Source organism: Globicephala melas, chromosome 8 (genome assembly GCF_963455315.2).
Source record: "Globicephala melas chromosome 8, mGloMel1.2, whole genome shotgun sequence".
Classification (NCBI taxonomy): Eukaryota; Metazoa; Chordata; class Mammalia; order Artiodactyla; family Delphinidae; genus Globicephala; species Globicephala melas.
In genome coordinates, this window is record NC_083321.1 from 52348458 (window position 1) to 52372859 (window position 24402).

The window sequence follows — 24402 nt, forward strand, 5'->3', positions numbered from 1 at the left end:
ACTGGGCCTTCTCTCCCCTTAGCCCTGGTGGACAGAATAATAACAAGAGCAGACACTCATATGGTACTGACTCTGTGCCAAGGAGGAGTTTACTTTTTTTTTTTTCCGCCTTGCTGCTCAGCTTGCAGGATCTTAGTTCCTTGACCAGGGATCAAACCTGTGCTCCCTGCAGTGGAAGCGCAGAGTCCTAACCACTGGACTGCCAGGGCATTCCGCCAAGGAGTAGTCTAGAGTCACTCATTTAACCTTCACAACAACAATGTACAGGCTGGGAAATTGAGACCAAGGAGAAAACGCAGCATATCCAAGGCCGTACAGCTCTTAAAAGAAAGTGACAGGGCTTCCTTGGTGGCACAGTGGTTAAGAATCCACCTGCCAATGCAGGGGACACGGTTCAAGCCCTGGTCTGGGAAGATCCCACATGCCGCGGAACAACTAAGCCCGTGCGCCACAACTACTGAGCCTGTGCTCTAGAGCCCGTGAGCCACAACTACTGAGCCCGAGTGCCACAACTACTGAAGCCTGCGCGCCTAGAGCCCGTGCTCTGCAACAAGAGAAGCCAGCCAATGAGAAGCCCGCGCACCGCAACGAAGAGTGGCCCCCGCTCGCCGCAACTAGAGAAAAGCCCGCGAGCAGCAACGAAGACCCAACGCAGCCCAAAATTAAATTAATTAATTAAATTAAAGAAAGAAAGAAATTAAAAAAAAAAAAAAGAAAGTTACAGACTGAGGATTCTGACTCCCTAATTCACACCCTTAACCCTGTGTGATAACATCTCAGAATTGAGAAGGTGATTCCACCCACCCTCTTTCTCCACTCCAGACAAAAGCAGCCCTGAAAGCTCCTCCACTCCACTTAGGTGGTATCACCCTACAAGGCCCTGTCAACTGTGAGCGCCTACAGGCACATCATCTTACTGACTTTGCTGCCAGGGGCCGGTTGAGAGGAGGATGGGGCAGGGGACGGAGGGGTCAGGGGTATAAACTACCCAACCTGAAAGGGCTGTTCCACCAGCCCCACCACTCACTGAGGAACACTTCACATCTTTTTTTTTTTTGGTACGCGGGCCTCTCACTGCTGTGGCCTCTCCCGTTGTGGAGCACAGGCTCTGGACGCGCAGGCTCAGCGGCCATGGCTCACGGGCCCAGCCGCTCTGCGGCATGTGGGATCTTCCCGGACCGGGGCACGAACCCGTGTCCCCTGCCTCGGCAGGCGGACTCTCAACCACTGCGCCACCAGGGAAGCCCCAACACTTCACATCTTTAAGTCTCACTGAGCTTATCTGGAAAACGGGGCTAACTATACCTACCTTCTAGAGCCACTTCCAGGAGGTGACGTAGGTAAAAGGCTTGGTTAAACTGTGACGCTTGTGCCTGCCAGAATTATTACTTCCTCTCAATAGGAACATGGGGGGTTCATAAAGCTATTGAAACAATTTGGCTTTTTTGTTTTTGTTTTTTTTGCTTTTTGCTTCCAAAGGGGATTGCTTCTCCAGGTTCACTTGGAAAAGTGAGCTATCAGAATGGAAGCTGGTGGAAGACTGACTGTCAACCTTCACTAAAGCCATCCAGAATACAGATGGAAGAATCTGGACCTTAACCTTCCACCAGGCTATGAGCAGTCAAGGGCAGGGTGTGTATCTGATTCCTCTCTGGGAGCTCAGTCCCCCTCACAAGGCTGGGCTCAAGTATGGGTTCAGGAAATTCTTACTGAATTACATTGAATTGAATTTCACCTCTCCAAATGGACTCAGTTTTCTTGGATGAGCAATAGTGGCATCTTGTGACAGGAGGAAGCAAAGCACTGAGTTTGGGGCACAGGTATTTTTGGAATGCACGTGGATCCAGTTGGCTCCAGGAAGCCTTGTCTACAAAGGCAGATCTCAGGGCCTCTCCCTGACGACACTCAGCCAGCAGTTAGTTCTCATTAGTGTAGAAGTTTGAAAGCCACAAAGCCTGCATTTCTCCAAAACATCCTGTAAAACAGACTGATTGGGGGCCACTCCCCAGATAAATGGAGCCAACTTTGCTGTCCGCAAAGGTCCTTGTCACTTGGGTACGGCGGAAGAGCAGGGCGAGGTTTGAAAGGAGAAACTGCACCTCCCCAGTCCCTCTGGAGAGGGTCCTAGTCCCGGCACAGGCCTGAGCCTGGCAATCAAAAGTGACCGCTAAGATTCCTTCCAACCCAGTGCCCGTGATTCTGGACAATCAGGACAATGGTCTCTGGGCCCTTCAGGCAGGTGAGTTGATCAGGTTGAAGGAAGGGACTTTACCTGGATGCAAGATCTCCCAACAGGCTGTGGGTGGGTCAGAGGAGGCGGGAGAAGTGGTCAGGAGAGAGTTCAGAGAGGAAGAAAACAGAAAGCACGTTCATTTACCACCTCTGTTCCCCTTTGGGGTAGATTAGATCCTGGGACACACTCTACCCACCCCAGTTGTAACTGCTCATTCAGGGACGTACGGAGGTGTGAGCCCTGCGTGGGGAACTGGAACCCAGGCCCGGCTAAGCCAAACTCCCTGCGAGGGGAGCCCCAGGGTCATTATCTGTAAAGGAGACATAAAAGTTAACCCCTGTGCTGCCTGCCCTGGGGAGGCTGGGGCTATCCAATGGCAGAAGGAAGCACTTTAGGATTCCCCAAGGGTTCCTCAAGAAGGAGCCTGAGGCAGACTGTGGGTCCTGCAAGGACACGGGATTTGAGATTTGTGATTCTGAGATGTCCTATAATATATGGTCCGTATTACACACTGTCACCTGCACGAGGCATTATTCTAAGAATAAAGGAGACTCGATGTCTAATGCTATTAGCTTTCCAATCTTTTCATAGAAATTTATGAATTAAAAAAAATCCCTCTGACAAATTAGAAATCCTAATTCTAGGTTTATAACAACATGTGGGCCCAACATATGGAGAAAAGTGGGAGTTCTCTCTGAGCTTCCACCAGACAATGCTCCAGGTAAGGGAGTACGTTTGGTCTACCGCCATGACCCCAGCAGCCAGCCCGTGACCTGAGATTAAGGGAGGAGATTTCAGGAAATGTGTGAGGAATTGTCTGGGCCTCTGTTTCCCCATCTGTAAAATGGGAGAGTCGGAGCATCCCCAATCCAACTCTGGAATTCTGAGCTCCTTGAGCCATTTCCCCAGCAGATCAGCCTGGGTATGAGTTGGGGTGGGTGCTGTGCCCTGAGACATGATGACGGACATGGCACCCTTGTAGACCCCACAGCACAGACTCTGAGGAAGCTGCCCCCCACTTCCCACGTGCCCAGACTAGCGATGGGGAAGAGGAAGAGGAAAAAGAGGAAGAAGAGGAGAAGGGGGGAGGAGAGAAAGAGGGGAGGGGCAAGAGAGGGGCCAAAGGCCTCTGAAGTAGAAGAGGGAAAGGGGAAGGAACAGGATTCAGCTAAAAGGTCCAGCAAACAGGCAGAATGGGGCAGCGGGTGTGGCCATCAGGGACCTCCCTGCTGTACTTCGGGGTCTGGGTCTGGGCTGGGCTGTAGCACTTACCCTCCCCGAGACACCACCAGCTTCACCTTCACTTTGTAGGAAACAATGATGCCCAGAATCTCCCGATTGGCTCCTTCCCTCAACCTGCAAGGCGACACGGGGAAGTCGGTTCACAGGGCTTGCTGGTGGGCAAGACCCGGCAGGATGGGGTGCGGTGTGGGCAGCAGCCATCGGCCCCTTTCCTGGCCACTCAGCCACCAGCTACAGGCAGAGCCCAGTGCGTGAGAAAGGCGAGGTCTGCTCTCAGGGAGCGGGAACTCAGAGCCCTGGCTTCCGAGTCTGGCTTTGAACCCCTGCTTCCCTCCAGGGGCCTGAGTCCCAGGAGTGCTGTGCGGAGCGGCTCTTCCTGCTCTCACGTGGGTTCCCTTTGTCTCACTCCTGAGCCAGAGAGGAGAGGGCAGGTGGCGGGGGAGAGGAGGGGAGTGGGTACCAGGGAAGACCCTGCAGGAAGTGATGCTTTAATTAGGTCTCGAAAGCAGGTAGGATTCGAGCCAGGGAAGAAGACAGCAAACACTCCAAGGGGAGATGGTAGCATATGAAGGGGCGGGTGAGACAGTGTTTGGGCTGGAGTGGCGGGCAGCGGTGCTGCAGAGGTGGGTCAAACCCCCAGGAAGGGCCAGACCTCAGCGGGCAGGGCAAGACGGGTCCCCACACCCCCAGGTCTCCACTAGTGGAGGGTGGCCTCAGGGAGTCAGTGGTGACCGTGGGACAGGAGTGACCCTATGTTATGGCCCTGGGATCTCTGCCCTCTGGGGACACCCCCACGTGTGGTTTAGCCCAGCTCACTACCCTCAAATCTCCAGACTCCCCAGGCCTGTCCTGAGTCACCCTCTCCTGCTAGGACCCTCCCAGAAGCCACTCCCTTCCTTCCTTCCTTCCTTCCAGCCTTGCTCTGCCTCAGGGTCACACTCTATCCAACAGAAGACATGACGTCAGAAGCTCCTGCCTCTTGCACGAAGCCTTTCCAGGTTGCCCTCCCCTAGGCAAGCCAGCAGAGTGCAGCACTGACTACGAGAGGCTGGTCGAGTGGTCCATCTTGCTCTCTGGGGCACCCCTGGATAAGGGTGGGATTGGGGGACAGCTTCTCTGGCAGTTCAAGCTCATGAGGACAGGCCCTGGACAACGCTTGGGGAGAGGGTAGCCTGAGCCCACGCTGGCACTGGTGGGACCAAGGTGGGTGTGGACCCGTTTTGGGGAAGGGTAGGGGAGCCAGGGGAGGGGGGACATCCAAGAGCCTGGGACTAGGGACGGTAGGTCCTCACAGGGTGCTGGAGGCCAGGTTCGTGTCCTCATGTTTGAGCTTCCCGTCCAGGGCGAGGCCCCGCTTCTCTCGGTTGTTGGCCAGGAAGGGGGTCAGCGTGTAGACCTTGCAGAATGTCGAGCTGGGCGCCACTGTGTCACTGGGAAGAAGGGGGACCGATGTGGAGATGCCCCCCAGAGCCAACCCCAGCCCAGCCAGGTCACAGAGCCCGGCCCTGCTCCAAGTCCCCCTCCGCCACGAAGGGGCCACATGGGCCAGGCCCAGCTCTGGCAGGGAGACCACTGCCACCCAAAAGGGGCGCATCTCTGCTCCACGTGCAAACAGCAATGACTCTGGGGTGATCCAACAACTTCATTCTTGGTTCGTAAGCAGGTGCAAGGTTTTAAAGATTCAAGGTACTGCTCGGCCCTGTGCTGTTTGGCTAGGATAATTTTTTAGTGGAGACAGAATGGACTTTTTCTTTCCCTAACACATTATTATGAAAGAATTTCAAACATACAGGAAAACTGAAAGAATTGTGCAGTGAACACCCATATACCCACCCCCTGGGTTCTACAATGAAGACCTTATTTGCCTTATCTCATCTCCAGCCATCACGTGTAAGGTGTTTGGATTGTTTAGTTTTGACCTGCTTTTGTTCCATCCGCCATCCCCCTTCTCAACAATGAGCGAGCTGGGGTGTAGCAAGCCTCAGAGTCAGAAGAGCCCCAGCTCTGCCGCCGGCCAGCCCTGTGAGGCTGAGCAGGTCACCTCTCTGGCCGCATTTCCTTCCCTACGTACTGGGGTCAGCAGCAACCCCAACTCAGAGGGCTTTGTGCGATCTAGGTTTCCAGTACAGTGCAATTATTCTCTTCCCTCCATAACCCCAGTCCTCTTAGATTCACTAGCTCTTATTTTGTCATTCTAGTTTTAGTGGGTCTTTTCCCTGACTGTAGCATGCATTTCCTTATAGCTAAACCAAGCGGATGGTTTCTAAAAGGCTGTTCAGGGTCATTTACACTGAGCGGCAAGGAAATCTGAGGCCAGGCCCTCTGCCAGGTGGAGAAGAGCCACCTGGACCTGTGACCAGACCTAGGGCTTCTCTTTTCCCCACCGGATCCCACACGTCCAAAGCTGGCCTTGTGCTCACTTACTCGGCCTCTTCCATGGCCACGGGGCACTTGTACTGCGCTGTGTTGAAAAGGCAGATGTCTGCATACTGGCGCACTGGGGAGGAAGAGGGAGACAATGTGGGGTGAGCCAGGGGTCCCAGGCTCCCTGAGTTGGGGATGTTCAGCCCCAGACAACAGCCAGTCCACCAGAAGCTTCTGCAGGAGATGGACCCATCCTCTACATGGCAGCTCAAACATGCCCACTCCTTCCATAAACAAAAATCTCCCCCTGAAAGACAGCCCTGGCCAGAACCCAGGGAAACTAAGAGAAGAGGGAGCTTCCACAGTAAACTCATTACCCCGCCAATAAGCAGCCTGTGTTGCCAGCCTCAAAAGCCTTGCCCTTTGGCTTAGCAGGCCTTGGGCTTCTCTGTGGGCCGGTAGTTATGTACAAGGCTGTTAGTGAGGGGAGAGCCTTCAGCTGCCCCAACCCCTGGGAGGAGTCCCCTTGCCACCCCCTGGGCCGGCCCTCTGCCCGAGTACCCGAGATCTTAATCTTCTTCACTGTCTTGTTGGTGTTGTTGGTGACGTGGACGTTGACACTGATGGGTTCTCCGTGGTAGTAGATCTGGGAGGTGTAAGAAGGGAGAGGGAGGGATGGGAAGCCTCCAAAGCTTTAGATGACGGGGAGGGAGAAGAGGCCCCACACACATCTCCTGGGGTTCCCCAGGCCTTGGCCACTCTGACATTGGCCCCAAGTTCATCAGCCACTTCCCACTGATGCCTCTGGGCATGTTAAACTTAAGTTCCTTTGTGGGACCTTGAAAGATAATTAAGTTAGAAGGTGATACTCCTGTGTTCCACTCCGGGGTTGGCCACCAGAAGTAACGATGACAGTAATAATAATGGTAATGAGGGTGAGAGTGGTGTGACCTTGAACAGGTTATCTAAGCCTCAGTTTCCCCCTCTGTACAATGGAGGGACTGGAGTAGGTGATATATCAAGTCTCTGCCGGCTCTGGCTGCCTGGAATTTAGACCCAGGAGGGTCTGGAAGAAGCAGGAGAAAGGTGGGGAAGGGCTGATGCACTCACTGAGGGAACCTGCTCTGAATCCTCATTGAAGAGCCTCAACTTGCATCTTGGCCCAAGCACTTGCCTTCAGCTGCCCCCCCAAAGGGAGAGGAGGTGCTCACACTTCAAAGGGGGACAGGGGTGCAGGGAGATGGCCAGGACCCAGGACCCTTCAGGAGGTACGCTGACTTCTGAAGTCAATCGCACACTTCGAGCTCATGCCCCACCTCTGCCACGCCTTTAGTCCCCAAGAGGCTTCTCCAAATCCTCCAGCGGAGGTCTCAGATTCCCTGAGCCCTGTGATCCTTGGGCTGGAGGCAGAAGCTCCCAGCCGAGGAGGCCTGGAGGGCATGAGAGAGCTGGGATCTGAGGCTGCAGCCCTGGGGGAGCGGCCCCCACCCCCGGCCAAGCCCGAGCCTCCTACCTCCTTATCCAGGGAGGCCTCCAGATGCAAGGGCTTATCCGACATGAGGAACTGCCTGGTGGTCTCGGCTGTGGGCTGCGGGCCGGGCCTCTCCGGGGCGTATTGCACCTTCCGGATGATCAGGCGCACAGAATTCCTAGTGGAGATGGGTAGAGCAAAGGATGACCAGAGTCACCTGCCTCCATCCTCTTTCCTTGCGACCCTCACATCCTTCTCTTGCTGAAGAGACTGCCGTGGTTCCCATGACCTCGGACTCCAGTCCAAACTGCAGAGTTTGGCATAGGGCCTTGTCACCATCTGGTCCCACTCCAACCTCCTCCATCTTGTCCCCAGCCTCCTCCACTTCTTCACTATCATTCTCGATGGTCTATCTAGTCCTATTTCTGAAGCTCTGCTTATACTGGGTCCCAGCCTATAACACTCTCTTCCAGCTTCTGCCCTCATTTGCTTCCTTCCTCAAGGCCCAGCCAAACACCTGCTCGACCAGGAAACTCCCGAGATCCGCCCACTCTGATCTTCTCCTGGTCTGAACTCCCTCCCACCACATCAGAGGCCGAACCGTCCCACGGCAGCACTTCATGTGGATCTGTGTGCTGGTAGCCAGCGGGACGCTAAGAAAGGGACCTTGTTTCACTTCCTGCATCTCTTATGTCACCTAATAGTGTGAGTTCTTTAAGGACAGAAGTTTTTGTCTACATTGTCCACTACTGTATTCTCAGTATTTATGACAGTGCCTGCTGCCATATAATAAATACCTGCTAAGTATCTATTAAATAAAAATATACACAGGGAGCAAGGGGCCCATGAAGAAACGGGGCTCAGAGAGGTGAAGGAGTTCAGTGAGGAGGTGTGGATTCAGGCAGGGGGAGTAAAGAGGATAAAGACTCAGTGAGAGGATGGAGGCCCAGAGATGGGATGGGGCTCAATGAAGGTGATGGGCTCAGGGAGGAAACAAGGACACGAAGATTTGGTGAGGGGATGGGACTCAGTCAGGCAGTCTCCTGTCAGGTGTGCTAGGTATCCCGGCATCCCTCTTTCTCAGCTAAGCCACCTCCATTCCCTGAGCTGGATAGCCGGGGCTAAAGTCCTAGCTCTCCCCATACTAACTATATGACCTTGAGTAAATTAACCTCCGTGCCTCAGTCTCCTCATCTGTAAAATGGTGACAACAGCAGGACCCACTTCTTAGGGTTGCTGTGAGGACTGAATTAGTTCATACATGTCCGTCACTTTGAACTGTGTCTGGTGTCTAATAAGCTCTTGATAAGTGATAGTTGCTATATCATTATTAGTAACTCCAGCGTGGACTTAAAATGTCCCATTGGTGGTAGGTGCTGGCTCTCAATGCTGCCTCCTCTTCCCTGCTCTGGTTAGGCCACCTACCACAACCTACAACTCCCTTCCTTTCTTCTGATCTCAGGGCTTAAGAAGAAAAGGGGGACAGAGAAGCAAGGGAGAAGGATCCCATCTCCACACACACATAAGCTGCCAGGCTGGAGTTAGAGATGTGCAATGCATCCTGCGACCACTAGGTGGCAGACTCAGCCCGCTCCCTAAGAGGCTGCAGCGCCCTCAGGAAGCAGGGTGCATCAGAGCTGGGGGCTGAGGCCAGCCTCGCCGGGAGCCAGAGCAGAGCCCGACCCCAGGAGGGGCAGGTGTGAGCGCGGGGCTGGGCAGCTCACCCCAGAAGTCAGGGCCAGCAATTTCTGGCTGCTAGCTTGGGCTCTCTGTCTGCCCAGGGCTGTGTCTCTCCAGGAAAAGGTTTCCCCTCTCCGACATACGGCTGACCTCCTCCCTCTGCCCTGGGTGGGTTCACGTTCTCCCCCTCCCTGCCTTGTTTGGAAGCCTCCATTGACACCCCCCTAACCCGCCGCCACAACCTCCTGCTGATGGCCTCCCAGGAGAACTGGGAGATGGGGGTCCAAGCTGGCGGGAAACATCTTGTTCACTGTTTAAAACAATCTGATTTTCGTTTTTCGTTTTTTTTCCAAAACAAAATTAAAGGACACGCCGTCTGGAGAGGAAGAGATTAGAGGCAGGGAGATAAGGGAAGCGGGTACAGTGGTGCAAAGGAAAAAGCGCTGAGGCCTGAGCCAAGGCAACTGAGCCACCTCCCCCAGGAAGCCCTCACAACCTGCAAGCCTTCCCGAGTGCCCTTTGCGGAGTTCCCAAGGCTGGAACGTGAGGCCCCTCCTCGCACACTTCCAGGCATTGTGACTTCTGTCTTCTTCGGACTTTGCCCATCCTGTCTCCCTACCCCTGCCAGCAGGCAGCCCACGCCCAGGCAGGCGGAAGCTGCGCCCTTCTCACCGCTTGTGGATCTTCTCCTCCAGGTTCTCGGCGCAGAAGGCTTTCACTTCATAGTCCACACCGCAGGCCTGTGGGGAGGGGTCACTGACCGCAGAGCCTTGGAGAGGACCGGCTCCCGTGAGCACAGCCTGCCCACCCTCTCATGTAACAAGGCCGCTGGATGGGAGCACCACGTTCCCACGGCCTGACCCCCCTCATCTGACTCGGAGCCCTGCGCTCAGCCAGCCGCGGGGCTGCCTCCCCCATCCGACCTTCCCGCAGAGCTGCTCCCTGACCGGGCTCTTCTCCAGACTCCTGCCTGTCTGGGGGGCTGTCCTCATCACTCAGCGAGGCAGCCGCCCAGAAACAACAACAGGCACCTCTGCAGCCCTGTTTAGAGAGCTCCCCCTGACCTCCGGTGCACAGACCCTGCACTGGGCGTGTCCCTGCAGCGTCTCACTCCACCCTCTAGACCGCACGACGAGGCACATCCTACCACCTCCATTTCGCAGATGAGGAAACGGGCTCAGAGATCTGAGGCCTGGGCCACTCATGGTGTCACTCCTCTCTGAGCCTCAGTTTCCCCACCTGTGAAACAGTGATGACGGCACCTCCGCACAAGGTTGTGAGGCCAGCTGGTTTTCCAGAGAACATTCTGCAGACGACACCGAGGCCAGCGAGACTGACCCTGGGCACATCACTGAGTGATACCGTATCTGCTGCCCTGTCTGAAAAGACCGCTTATCTGAGGTGGGATCAGCCTGGCCTAGAGGCAAGGAGGCTTCTACACGGAGGGTTCCAGCACCCTCCCCAGAGAGAAAGCCAGGGAACTGCAGACACAGTGTCCTGGACCCAGAGAGATGCTCCCTTGGGGGTGACCCACCTTCCCTGTGTCTTCAGGCCCCGGCTGCAACGTCACAGAACATGGGAGGTTCGGAGCGATCTGTTAAGAGGACGGACAGGCCTGTCACGTTCACCACTGACCTCTCTGTGTCTCCCACCCCAGGCACCCATATACACATTCATCAGACCAGGGGACCCTAAGGACAGGCCATGTCCCTCCCATCAGACTAGGGAATTCAGGGGACAGACCGTGTTTCCCCCATCAGACCATGCCAAGCCACGCCCCATGTTAGACCAGAGGCCTCTTCAGGTACGCCAAGGATTTCAGTGTTTTTCTTTATCTAAGGGTTTAACCCAGCACAGTCCCCACAGAACAAGAGTTGAAAAGGTCTTTCCACGATGTCCACTGTGGTAGGCAGAATAATGGCCCCCCAAAGATGTCCACATCCCCATCTCCAAAACCTGTGATAATGTTACCTTAAATGGCAAAAGGAACTCTACAGTGTGATTCACTTAAGGATCCTGAGATGGGGAGATTACCCTGGATTAACCAGATGGGCCTTATCACAGGGTCCTTAACAGTGAAAGCAGGAAGCAGAAAAGACAGCGTCAGAGTGATGGGATCCGAGAAAGACTGGACCAGCCATTGCTGGCTTTGAAGATGGAGGAGGGGCAGGCTAGGGACCAAAGAGTGTGAGTGGTTTCCAGAAGCGGGAGAAGACAAGGAAACAGTTTCCCTCCTGGAGCCTCCAGAAAGAAGGCAGCCCTGCTGACACCTGATTTTAGCCCCGTGAGACCTGATTTTGATTTCGGACCTCTAGAACGTAAGATAACACATTCGTGTTTTAATTAGCAGGTTTAATTACTACCAGGTTTGCGATGATTCCTTAGAGCAGGCACAAGAAGCTAACACATCTATGACAGAGAGGATGGCTCTGCATCCTCTCCCCTTCTCTGACCCTCACAGAAAGCCGGGGGATTTCACTGAATCACAGAATCAGAGTCTGAGAAACAGTTAATTTGAAAATCCAGAATCTTGGGGTCTTGGAGTGGAAAGATGGCCGAGCAGGGAAATCCACTACTTGCCATCCTCGTTTGTGAGCTGGGTTGAAGCAGGGCTAGTGGGCAGCCGGTCTGAGGGAGGAGACAGCCTTGCGGTGACCCAGGGGCCAGAAAGGGCTCCTTCTTTCTCTGCAGCAGCCCCCCTCGACCCCCCTTTCTCCCACCAATGACCCGGACTCAGGAGGGTCTGGGGAGTAGCGCAGAGGTAAGGGTGATGCCCCTGGCAGTGGCCAGAGACACTTACCAGGCAACGTTAAGTGCCAATGCCCTGGTCCCAGCGTACACTGGGAAACTGGGTGGCACGGCGCTGCTGCCCCAGCTGCCCCCATATGCCTGCCCAGAGGGCTTGCTAGACGTGATGTTTCTGGAATGGGGCCCCAGGGGCTGGCAGTCCCTGACCTCAAAGGTGAAAGGGTAGGCGTGCTCGCCCAGCTTCTTGATGAGGCGCTCCTGCAGCCGAGTCAGGGGTTTCTTGTCCTCAGGGGCTGGCGGGAAGGACTGCACGTTGGCCACAAACAGGTCCTTGCGAAAGGTCAGGCCCAGGACATCCAGGTCCTCCCGGCCGTAGCGGAAGGCGCAGGTCAGTGTCACATAGACTGTGGGAGCAGGGGGCACTAAGGAGGGGCCTGGGAGGGCAGCAAACACCCCCCCCCCAGAGCGTGAGCCGCAGCCCTGGGACTGGCCCCACTGGAGGCACAGGTCTGTCCCAGAGCTCCTGCGGGGAGGGCTGCGCTGCCCTTGGGATGGGGTGTCAGGTGCCTGGCCCCTGGGAGGAAGTGGGGCTGACTGCTGGATCGGTTCTGTTCTTCTCCACCCCCACTGCAGCCCAGGGCATCTGTGGAGAGGGTCTGACAGGGTTGATAGGGGCTGGGAAGGAGCACAGTGGGAAAGAGTAGTGGGAGGGGGAACAAGTGCTGGGTGGTGTCCGGAAGGCTCAGAGTCTTGTCCCACTCACCCCCCGCCCCGCCTCCTGTCCTCCTGACCTCAGACAGTTCCTTGACCTCCCCAGGAATCAATCTTCTCTTCTGTACAATGAGACCCTAACTCCTGCTCTGTTTGCATCCCCAGCCTTGCAACAGTCATGATGGATTGATGTAAAAGGGCTCAGGGCATTAGAAGGTTCTCCCAAAATGGGCGCGGGCAGGGCCGCCCCAGGCCGGGGGAGGCCAAGGCACCTGCTCTGACGTTGACTGGAGCTGTCGAGGGAAGTACCAGCAGGGAGGGGCAGGGACAGGCTTGTTGCCTCTCTTACTGCTGACATTCTGCCTGCGAGTCAGGAAGGCCCTCGGCTGGAGGTCATGGAGGAAAAGGAGGCCCCTTGACAGGCTGGGGGTAAGGGCCACAGCTCACCTCTCCTCTCCTTGAGATACTCAGGATCCACCAGGACCACACCATCTGGAGGAAGGACAGAGGGTGAGTAGACTTGACCATTTCAACTTCTGAGCCCCAAACACCAAGTTCAATTTAAACTCAACCATTTTTCTGTCCAAAAGCATCATGAGCGAAATGGGGAGGCCAGCGCCCGGTCGATGGTACCACCATGTCCCCCCTTACGCACCCACCCAGGCTGGCCTGACAGACCCAGCTCACAACTTTGGGTAGATTATTTAACTTCTGTTTCTTCATCTGTTAGTCAGAATAAGAAGATGGGTCCAAAACCCCAGTATCAGGTATACTCTGGAATTCAGAAGGTTTGAATTGTAGGAACACCATATGGTCCATCTTCCACAGGTTGTCTAATGTCTTCTGCCAGCTCTGGGGCGGCACCCCTTGTCAGTCATTGATACCTCTGCAGGGAGACGCAAATATTTTCACCAAGAGGGTCCCTAAGGTATCGGTGGCCTCCCATCAGTTCAGGTCAGGTTTGCCACTGATTGAATTTTATGTCAAACTCATGAACAGTTTGGGGCTTGCACAGCTTTGGGATTTGGGATTAACAGATGCTGTAGTACCTACGTCATAGGGCTCCTGTGAGGACGAGATGAGTCAGTATGTGTAAAGTGTTAGACAGTGCCTGACACGTGTGACACCATGGAGAATGTCCCGAGGCCTGGTCTTGGGAGTACAGAGTCCAGCTGAAGACGAAGGATGTTTTCTCTGCCCAGACCCCAGGAGGCCAAAAAGACTGGCTCAGGGGTCACCCCGTCACCTGCCCTCCCCAGTCTAACCCACAGCCCCCCTCACCCCACACTGACCCCCAGAGCTGACCCCTCAGAGGCCACATTAGGAAGTGAGTGCCCGGAGGGTTCCTGGTCTTCTCCCAGTGCTGGGCAGGTCCAAGGGACGACTGGTCAGGGGGTGCCCACCCCGTGCCCAGAGCCTGACGTGCATCTTCCCTCCTTTTACCGTGGGCTTTCCTCTGGGCCTGGGCACCAAGGGCTGAGTGGAAACTCAATGCAGAGGACATCCCAGCAAGGGCACTCCCCGAACCAGGGGTGTCAGGGAAGGCTCCCTGGGGGAGGGGGAGGGGGAACCAGGTCTTAAGGGCAAGTAAAGGTCATCATTTAGGTGACCAAGGGACAGCCCAAGGTGGGCAGTGGGAAGAGCACGGCTCTGAGGCTTGGGAGGGCAGACCCCGGAGGCGTCGGAGGAAGGAGGGCCGGGCCTGACCTTAAACGTCCTGTCTGTGAGGTCAGGGGGCTCGGACTTGCCCCTGAGTTTGCAGGGTAACCAGGGGTAGAGTTAAACATCGGGAAGACACAATCAGCTCAACGTTGTGAGGGAAAAAGATTTTCTCACTGTGGGTCATTTGAGCAACTCTGGACGATGCCCCAGCACGCTCTGGGATCTGCAGAGCCTGGCATGAAGCAGGTGCTCTATGAACACTTGTCAAACAGTTCTCAGGGTGCCTGTGTGTGTCAGGGGAGCCAGATCCCTCGTGTCCCTCTCCCCAGTCCCCGTGACCCCGCTGCTATCCTTAAAGGCCAAGGGGTGTGACAGCCCTGGCCTCAGACAGCCTGTAGGAAACTCTGCCTTGGAGCAGGCCACAGGCGAACACAGGGATGCTTGCTCCCTGCCTCCAAGTTCAAGGAGGAGATGGAAATGGCAGAGGGGGCAGTGAGCTTCAGAGGACACCAGACAGGGCTGGGGAGAAGAAGTGGGGTGGGGTCATAGTGCTCCAGGCCAGGAAGGGAGGGGCCTGGAATAGAGCTGGACTCCGCAGCCCACAGCCTGCTCAGGGACCCCAGGGACTCCCCAGGTCTCCTTCCGTAACGTCACGAAGGCCTTCCTCTCAGCGAGCTGAAACCTGCCACTCTGCTCCCTCTGCTCCCACCTGGGCTCTGGAACCACAAGTCACTCCTGTCCCCTTGGCCCCAGCAAAGCCCGCAGGGGTGTGATGACAGGCCACGTTCTCTGTGAATTTTTCCCCAAGCAACACACATCCTACTTTCTTCACCTGGACTTGGCCTCATGCAGCTTCCAGGGCCCATCCTCCCAAACCGTCACCTTCTTTGGCCTCACTCGGGTTTGTTCACGTCCCTCTTTAATCATTTAACCTCTCTGGGCCTCATCCACATTTGTAAAATAGGGGTCATCCTGGGCCTCCCTCCCTCAAACAGTTGTGGGAAGAGGCAATGAGACTGAGGTTCTTTAAGGAGAGCTTTGGTTCTTAGAATCCTAACTGGGGGCGATTCTGCCCCACAAGGGGATATTCGCAAGGTCTAACAACACTTTTGATTGTCGTACGGGGATGGGGGGACTGCTGGTGTCTAAAGGGTAGAGACCAGGAATGCTGCTAAGCACCCTTCAGCAGAGAGGATGGCCCCCGCCAGCAAAGAATGATCCAATCCGAAGTGTCAAGAGTGCTGAGGTTGAGAAGCCCTGAGCAAGAAAAAGTCCTTGCAAGGGGCCTTCAGCCACAGCCCAACCTCCGGTAAGAACCCCACGTCAGCGAGGACAGCCTCCATTTCACAAGCCCCTAGGTTTTCCTGTCACCTCCCACCCTTTGCCATTAGGAGGGAGCAGAACAAAGGTTCTGCGAAGCCAGACTGCCTGGGTTTGTTTGAATCCAGGCTCCTCGATCTACTCGCTCTGTGACCTGGAGGAAGTCACTTAACCTCCCTGTGCCTCGTTCTCCTCGGTAAAGCAGGGATGATAAGAGTAGCAGTTACCCTCGGTGTTGGGTACCTAATAAGGCTCACGATAAGTGGTGGCTGTTGTCATCCTCCTGGTGTCATCAGGACACCGGCCCTGCTTCTTACCTCAATCCTTCCCACAATTTCCTCTCACAGGTCCCTCAGTTGAAGAGGAAAGTAGCTGCTTGGTAAGCTTTTGCTGACTGAACGTACGTCCTGTTCTTGGTACCAGGCCACTCTGGAGACCTGAAGGCTATTCCTGGGCAGCTTCAACACGCTCTTCTCTGGAAGGAGCCAGGCCAGCCCTGCCTTCCCCCTCCCCTCCCTCTCTGGCCTCCAGGGACTCACCCACGGGGTCCACGAGGTCGATGTGGTCCACAAAGTCCCGCTTTCCCAGGTAGACGGTGAGCTGGGGAGGAGAGGCACAGAGGGTGTTAGCAGCTGTGGGCCCCCGCCCTGGAGGAAACCCTGGGAGCTGCCCCTGAAACCCCTGGCCCCAACCCTAGCCCTCATCAAAATCCTAACTGGACTTGGACCTGAGCCCCAGTCCTAATACGAACAAGCCCTTGTATAATTTTTAAAGCACCCGTTCATCCCAAAGCCCTGTGAAGAAGTTGTCATTGTTCCCATTTTGCAGATGAGGACACTGAGGCCTGCAGGGATCTTCCTGCCAAGCACCACTGAGGGTGGAGAGGCAGCAGCAAAGGAGTCTGCTGGGAGGGGGTGCTGGGTGCAGCTCTGAAAGGACGGGGGGACCCAGAGCAGGGCCAGCAGCGCCGAGAGGGTGCTCTGAACACTGAGCTCTGTGCCCTTCACTGCTCCCGGCCTCTGTGCAGCCTGCAGTGATCCACTCGAAGGACTTGTTTTCCGAGGCAGTGAGCGCCCCACTCATTAACCAGTCTTCAGGGAAGAACCCCAGAGCTAGAATCCAGAGTGTCATCCTGGATGCTTCCTACTCCTCCCCAATCCCTAAACACTGACGAGTCTCCCTCCACCAGATTTCTCCATCCTCACAGCCAGCATTGGCTGAACTACACGCCAGCCCCTTGACGGTCTGCTGCCTGGAGCCTCCCCTACTTTGGACCTTTCTCCGCTCCTCAGCCACACTGGTCATCCTAAAATGCAAATCTAACCATGGTAGTCTGGTCTGAAAACCCTCTGATGGTTCCTCAGTGCCCAGAGGTAAAATGACAAATGAGTTTCATTCCAAATGCCAACTCTGATTGATTGGTAAGGGCTGCCTGGGGCCCTGGGTTGAGAAGAATCCAAGATGGAATATGGGCTCAGCAGGAAAGGGTGAACAGTGATTGGTGATGTCTGCCTCGGGCTCAGAAGGGAGACGTGGGTGATTGGTGATGTCTGCTGTGGGCTCAGAAGGGAGACGTGGGTGCACGTGGTGCTATCTGCCAGCCCAGGCCAGGAGTCCGAGCTCCTAAGCCTGGCCACCTCCCCCTCTCAGCTCCCGCTCCCTCTGCCTCCCTCTTGGCACCCAGACTCCCTACAACTTATGTTCACACCCTGCATGCCCTTTTCCACCCTGCCTTGCCTGGGAATGCATCTTTCCCCACAGAAGCCATCCCTGACCACCCAGGCTGGGTCTGCAGCTATACTTAACCACTTTATATTGAAATTACCAGTTTCTGTGCCTACCTCCCGCATCTGGCCCTGAGGGGCACGGGCTGTGCCTTATTTATCTCAGTACACCCTACCCTGATTCCCACTGGCTCAGCCTATACCTGACATGGAATGATGTCAGTAATATGTGCTGAACTGAGAGGAAAGCAGGATGGAGCCTGGGGCCATATTAAGAAAGAGAACAGGGCAGGCACTGGGAGCTGCCCTGGATAACAGGATTCAGTAGAGAGGCTCCAGGGGCCGCTCATGCCGGAGGACTCACCACCCCTGAGGCCCTTGGCACTTGCTCTAATTATTGCACTCACAGTGCAGCCTCTCCGTGATGGGCCACACCAGGGCAGGGGTTCCCTAAAGTCCAGGAGAGTCGTCCTGCCCCCCTGAGACGGCAAGTTTGCTGACAGGGCCCCTCTCCTTGTAGTCGAGGGCTCCTAAGGACAGGGCTGTGTCTCTCCCTCAGACAGGGTGTGCAGGTCCTTCGCGGCAGTAAAGATGCCGGAAGAGGGGATGAGAGTTTGAGGACAGAGAGGAGACAGGGTGCGGCTGCTACAGACTCACCTTTCCATTGGGGCTCGCCTTCTTGAACACCCTGGGGAGAGAAAGAGCGGGAAGGCCAGGTTAGCATATCCCGCCCAGGGGAAGGTTCCTGCAGGCCGTCCCTCGGCAGGACCAGAACAAGGGGTCTGGAGTGACTTGCAGGCACCGACCAAGCGCTGGGAGCCGGAACAGTGCCTGGCATGATCAGATCTCACTCTCTTCCACTGCCATCCCCACCTGAGACGCCATGCTTGCCTTTATAGGTCCCCTGGGCTCCCTCGACAGCCCCCTCGGTCTGTTCCTCACCCAGCAGGCGGAGGGAGGCTTCTAAGATAGGTCAGACCTGGCCGCTCATTTGCTCAAAGTCCTCCCAGCTCACGCAGAGGCACGGCCTTGTGTGTGTGGTTTGCCCTCCCCCTTTACCTCCCAGCTTCACCTCCCCCTACTCTCCCCCATCCTCCAGCCACTAGCCTGCTGGCCTTTCCTCCAACACACCAGGGTGGTCCCTGCCTCAACAGTCCCTTCCCTGGGACGTTCTCCCCACACAGATACACTTGCCCAGCCCCGCGCTTTCTACGATGAAGCTTCATCCTGTGCCTACCCAGTGTTCCAAATCCTCTCACTGTACTTTCCTGTTTTCCACAGCACTCTCCACTTCCTAACCCACTACATAACTGACTCTCAGATTACATTTATGCCTGTCTACTCTGCTAACGTCATCTCCACGAGGGCAGGGATCTTTGTCTCTTGTCTACTAATGCGTCCCAAGCACCTAGAATGGCACATCTAGTAGGTGTTTAATAAACCTGTGTTAATGAATGGTAGGCAGCCAGCACTTAATAAATATTAGTTGAGAGGGTGAATGAATGAATTAGTGAAGGAATCAACTGAGGAACTGAGGCCAGGAAGGGAGGGGATGTGCCCACGGCCACACAGCAGAGCACGGATGTGGGGTCGGGCAGAGGCATGGTCCCTGACTCCCGTAAAGTGCTCCGTCTTCCTCCCAGAGCACACCCTGGGCCCCAGCAGCTCTTCCTGCTGTCTCCCTGCAGCTGGTCTGGGAGCCTGAGGCCCCTCACCTATCTCCCATCATCCAGTCCCAGAACTGCTCAGAGCAATGTTGGGAGGGAGAGAAGAAAGGTAGAGATGGAGACCCAGAGGCAGAGAAGGTATTGGAGGAGGGAGGGGAGGGAGGGAGGGAAGGGAGGGGGATGCTGGCTCTGGAGATGTGACAATAAAGGATGGAATGAGAGATGATAAAACAAACAAACAAGAGAGGGAGAGAGACAGTCACACAGAGAGATGGAGCAGACACAGAGCAACAGAGCAGACCTGCATGCGCTGAGAGCGATGCAGGCAGCCCAAATCCTGGAGGGGCAGGAGGTCCAGCAGGCATCCAGGGCAAGGCGGGGTGAGGCCCACAGTGTCCCAGCGACAGCAGGTCCTCCCAGAGGGGAGTGGGGTGGTGGCTCTGTGCTGCCTCTGTAGCCCCCCCGCATCACTCCCCCCCCTTACTTTTGGGGCCCAAGGGACCACTGATGGGTCTGAGCTTGGTTGGCAAATAAGAGCCTAGCACATCCCTCCCCCACCTCCCCTAGGAGTTCTGGGTTTTTCTCCTCCTCATAAATATTTATCAGTGTTTGGAGTGTGAAGATGCCACAGTCAGCTGGGGTATAATAATTGCTAAAGTGAGAAAAAAATACAGATCACACAGTTTGAACTAGCAGTTCCCAAGCTAAGGCCAGACCTGCAGAGGAGACCAGAGAAGTGACAGGCCACAGAGATCCCAGCTGCTTCCAGAAGCCTCAGTCCACCCCTCAGGAGCCCTGGGTCTGATGGAAAGGAGAGGCCACAAATGCCTGAGGCCATCCCAGGGACCCCTGAGAGGGACCAGCAGCACCCTGGCCACAGGAAGCTGGTGCAGGGGGCCAGCTGGGAGTAGTGATAGTCAGAGAGAGAAGGGAGGGAGGGAAGGAAGGAAGAAGCAATTAACATTTTTATAAAGTAGGAACTAGCATTTGTTGAGTGCCCAATTAATTATTTCTCATAAAAGCACTGTGAAATGAGCATTATAACCCTCATTTTACAGACAACGAACTCGAGATTCAAAGAGACGTAGTAATTTTCCCAGAAACATACAGCAAGCAAGGGGCTAATAAGTCAGGATTCAGACCCAGTTCTGTCTGTCTGCATCCAGAGGTTGGTTATTTTCTGTCCAACCCTGCTGCCTTCCTAAAGCAGGTGTTTTTATCAACGTCAGGAATAACAGAAAAAGGGGAAATGAGGACAGGAGTTGGGGGGAGAAATGAAAGGGTGAGGAAGGAGCGACCAGGAGAGTAAGCGTGACGAGGGGCAGGAAGCACGGCCAGCCCAGCAGTGGGAGATGGCCCGCTGCTAACTCAACCAGCCACCGGGCCACCTCCTCAGGAAGCTGGACGCTGATGGCTTCCTCAGACAACAACAACAGCTGCGGGCGCCCTCCAGGTTTGTACGCCCTCAGCATGTCTCAGTATTTTTCCCAGAACACTGTTGTTGATCCTTCCACAATCCCATTTCAGAGATGAGAAAACTGAGGCTCAAAGAGGTGAATTATGGCTGCCTGTCTCCAGAGCCCATGTCCTTTCCACTCTGTCCCACAGCCAAACGGTCCCTGAAACAACTCCACTGGCTTCCTGACCACAATGCTGTCAGAGAAAAGGCCCCTGCAGGGGTGCTTCCAGTTCACTGGGACCCCCACCTGGTGCAGGACCTCAGAGATGGCTTCTGCCTGTCCACTTTGAAGAGCAAGCACAAACACACAAAACTGAGGTAAAAGCCAAACTTCCAGACTGTGGGATGGCTGGGTTTAGTTCATCCCCAAGTCCCGTTTGTACCCCATAAGCCCGACCCTCAGAGCCAAAGCTGGGTCCCACGCAAGAAATACTGGTGGTGTTCTAGCTGATTAAGACTCTCTGGAGATAAGGAACAGAAACCCACCTAGCAGAGCTCAAGAAAAGGAGAGGGTATGATAAGGAGGCAAAAATCTCACGGGAAGGATATGCAGGCAGGACGCACGGGGGCTGGAGCCGGGAACGGGGAAGCCATCAGCCTCTCAGGCGGCTGCTCTCTTTCTCCACCTCTCTCCCTGGGGCTGCATGTTCTCCCGGCTGCACTGCTCTGTGTGCCGCTGCTACATTGCCTCTGTGGACCAACTCTCTGCTTACTCAGGGCTTTTCTGCCCCTCCATCATTTTGGCTTGCATGTGGCTCTCACTCCGACCCTATTTCTACTCTGCCTCTGCTCAGCTTCCCACGGTTAACTGGTTGAATGGCCCAATTCCAAATCCCCAGGAGAGGAATTTCATTGGTCAGTTTTGGTCAGGTGTCCGATGCCTGGGCCAATCAACTAGGCTTAGGGTGTGTCATGTGGTCCATCAGGCATGGGCAGAGGAGGGTCTGTAGAGCGGTGTTTTTCAACCCAGGGGTCACAACCCATTAGTTGACAATGAAATCAACTTACAGAGTTGCCACCAGCACTTTGTTGTTGTTGTTTTTTAATGCAATAGAATAAAAGATACAAGCATCAGGTGCAGATGGCAAAGGTATAGTAGATACTACTATTATACTACTATAGATACTACTATACTACTATTTTACCAATATTCTATTGCCCTCTAAGGCTGGGCATATGGGTGGATCAAATTTCTCCAGTCCTATGAAGTTAGTCGTGCCCATGCAGCTTGCTCTGGCCAAGGGAACATGCGTAGAAGGGCCATATGTCACTTCCGGGCAGAAGCATTTAAGGGCTGGTGCATGATTCCCCATGCTGTTTATGTTAGTCTTCTATGGAGGCTATAACAAAGGGTCACAAACTTCGTGGCTTAAAACAACATAAATGTATTATCTGGCAGTTCTGTAGCTCAGAAGTTCAAAATGTACCTCACTAGGTTAAAATCAAGATGTTAGCAGGGCTGCGTTCCTTTCCAGAGGCTCTAGGGGTAAATCTGTTTCCTTGCCCTTTCCACCCACATTCCATGTCTCAAGGCCTCTTCCTCCATCTTCAAAGCCAGCAACAGCAGGTTGGGTTCTTATCACATTGCATCGCTCTGACCTCCTCTTCTGCCTCCCTCTTCCACTTTTAAAGACCCTTATGAATACATGTAGCTCCCTATTTTAAGATCAACTGATTGCCATGTGATATAACATATTCAAAGGTTCCAAGGATTAGGACGTAGACATTGTTGGGGGGCCATTCTTCTGCCTACCACAGCCTCTTTCCTCTATCACTGAAACCAGCAATGATCTGGATGGGAAAGCCTTCAGAGACCGAAATCCCAGGGCTCTCCTGCTAGATGACAGACATGTAGCATGAGAGAGAAAAAAAGCTCTTGAGCCACTGAGATTTGGGGGTTGTTTGTAACTGCAGCAGACCAGCTTCTCCTGGCTAATGGGAAAAGTAAATATTATTTAGTAAAACGTTTGTTTCAGATGAACTGAGTTGCAATGTAAAATGAATACCATGCTGCACATTTTTAACTGTTTAAAATCCACTGTTCTAGAGAACATGCCTAAAACAAACATGCTGTATCAGTGTCTGTGCAGCCTGCTGGATCCTATCTTCCGATTCTGCCGCTTTTCTGCGTGCCACCAGTCCTCCCAATGTCCCTTTGTGCCTATAGGGAGAGGCCTATATCGTGAGGGACCCAGAACAAAGTACCTTCCTAGATAGATTATCCAACAACCAAGAGTTTATAAGTTTGTATAGTACAGCCAAACAATGGAATAATACTACATAGCATTGAAATTATGCTTGCATCTTTCATAACACAGGGAAATGCCTATGATAGAATATTAAGCAGAATAAATCAGGAATCAAAACAGTATTTTTGGCATGAGCTCAACTTTATACTCAATAAACACCCAAAAGAAAGAAGGAGAAGACAAGGTTGTTAATATGGCAATACTCCTCAAACTGATCTATGAATTCAATGCAATCCCTATCAAAAATCGCAGCTGGATTTTTTGCATTGACAGGCTGATCATAAAATTCATATGGAAATGTAATAGCCAAAACAATCTTGAAAAAAAAAAAAGGAACAAAGTTGGAGGACTCAGACTTCCCAAATTCAAAACTTACGACAGGGACTTCCCTGGTGGCACAGTGGTTAAAAATCCGCCTGCCAATGCAGAGGACACGGGTTTGAGCCATGGTCCACAAGATCCCACATGCCCTGGAGCAACTAAGCCCATGCGCCACAACTACTGCGCCTGCACACTAGAGCCCGCGAGCCACAACTAGAGCCCGTGTGCCACAACTACTGAGCCTGTGCTCTAGAGCCTGTGAGCCACAACTACTGAAGCCTGCATGCCTAGAGCCCATGCTCCGCAACAAGAGAAGCCACCGCAATGAGAAGCCCGCGTGCCGCAACGAACAGTAGCCCCCATTTGCCACAACTAGAGAAAGCCCACGCGCAGCCACAAAGATCCCACGCAGCCAAAAATAAACAAATAAGTAAATAAAATTTAAAAAAAAAGAAAAAGAAGAACAATAGCAAGTGTTATCAAGGGTGTGGAGAAACAAGAACCCTCGTACATTGCTGGTGGTGATGTAGAGCAGTGCAGTCGCTTTGGCAAAGTCTGGCTGTCCCTCTAAACATCAAACATAGAGTTAACATATGACCCAGCAATTCCATTCCTTGGTAGATACCCAAGAGAACTGAAAACGATGTCCACACAAATACTTGTACATAAATGTTCATAGTGGCATTATTCATAACAGTCACAAAAAGTGAAAAAGAAGTCCATCAATTGATGAATCTATTTTTTTAACTGTGGCATATACATTCAATGGAATATTATTCAACCATAAAAAGGGATGAAGCACTGATTCATGCTGCAACATGGATGAACCTCGAAAGTATTGTATTAAGTGAAAGAAGCCAGACACAAAAAGCCATATATTGTGTGATTCCACTTATACGAAATGTCCAGAATAGGCAATTACATAGAAACAGAAAGAAGATCAGTGGTTGCCCGGGGCTGGCGGGAGGGGGAAATGGGAAGTGATTGCTAATGGGGTGATGAAAATATTCTGGAATTAGATAGTGGTGATGGTTATACAACCTTGTGAAAATAACTGCTAACATTATGGTATGTAAATATCTCAGTTTTAAAAACTAAAACTAAAAACAACCCCAAAAAATGAATGAAAGGAAAGGAAATGTGCCTAAATGTTAACCAGGAGTTGAAGGAAACTCCGTCCACCCATCCACTCATTCCTTTATATCCCTTATTTTTCCATGTTGTACAATGAGCACAAATTACTTCATAAAGATGCCAGGGCTTCCCTAACAAGGTATGTCTCAAGTCTTAGTGAAAAAAATATTGTAAGCACAGTAGAGAAAATATGGCTCCTGGCATTTGGATCCTTTGATGCTAGAATCTCTGATTCTGCGATTTTACAAGCCAGAGTCCACATCTCTGTGATTCCTCAGAACCTTCCCCAAGCCTGCTGTGTCAACTGCCAGAACTGCATGCTGTGTCTTCTGCTCAGCACTCTCCTTCTCCAGGAAGCTTTCCCTGACTCCCCCCAGGTCTGGATTAGACGCCCCCCAACTCCCACACCCAGTGTGT

The 24402-nt window shown here is 53.7% G+C and overlaps 1 protein-coding gene across 5 annotated transcripts in view; it reads right to left on the reverse strand.

Annotated features, from left to right (window-relative positions):
* Positions 1-24402, reverse strand: part of ARRB1 (arrestin beta 1) — a 77960-nt gene that overhangs the window by 9160 nt on the left and 44398 nt on the right. Inside the window, exons 1-13 of one of the 5 annotated variants that reach the window (XM_060303710.2) lie at positions 20820-21071; positions 17813-17843; positions 15971-16031; positions 12897-12941; positions 11946-12142; positions 10525-10584; positions 9663-9730; positions 7353-7488; positions 6401-6485; positions 5900-5972; positions 4768-4905; positions 3506-3589; positions 2273-2296 (exon numbers count right to left, since the gene is read on the reverse strand). In XM_060303710.2, coding sequence (XP_060159693.1) covers positions 2273-2296; positions 3506-3589; positions 4768-4905; positions 5900-5972; positions 6401-6485; positions 7353-7488; positions 9663-9730; positions 10525-10584; positions 11946-12142; positions 12897-12941; positions 15971-16031; positions 17813-17843; positions 20820-20875 — 1058 coding nt within the window. In that variant the 5' untranslated portion in view covers positions 20876-21071. Of the gene's footprint in view, positions 1-2272; positions 2297-3505; positions 3590-4767; positions 4906-5899; positions 5973-6400; positions 6486-7352; positions 7489-9662; positions 9731-10524; positions 10585-11945; positions 12143-12896; positions 12942-15970; positions 16032-17812; positions 17844-20819; positions 21074-24402 lie in introns of those variants that run through there. The other 4 variants (XM_060303711.2, XM_030836061.2, XM_030836060.2 and 1 more) reach the window with 4 other exon arrangements.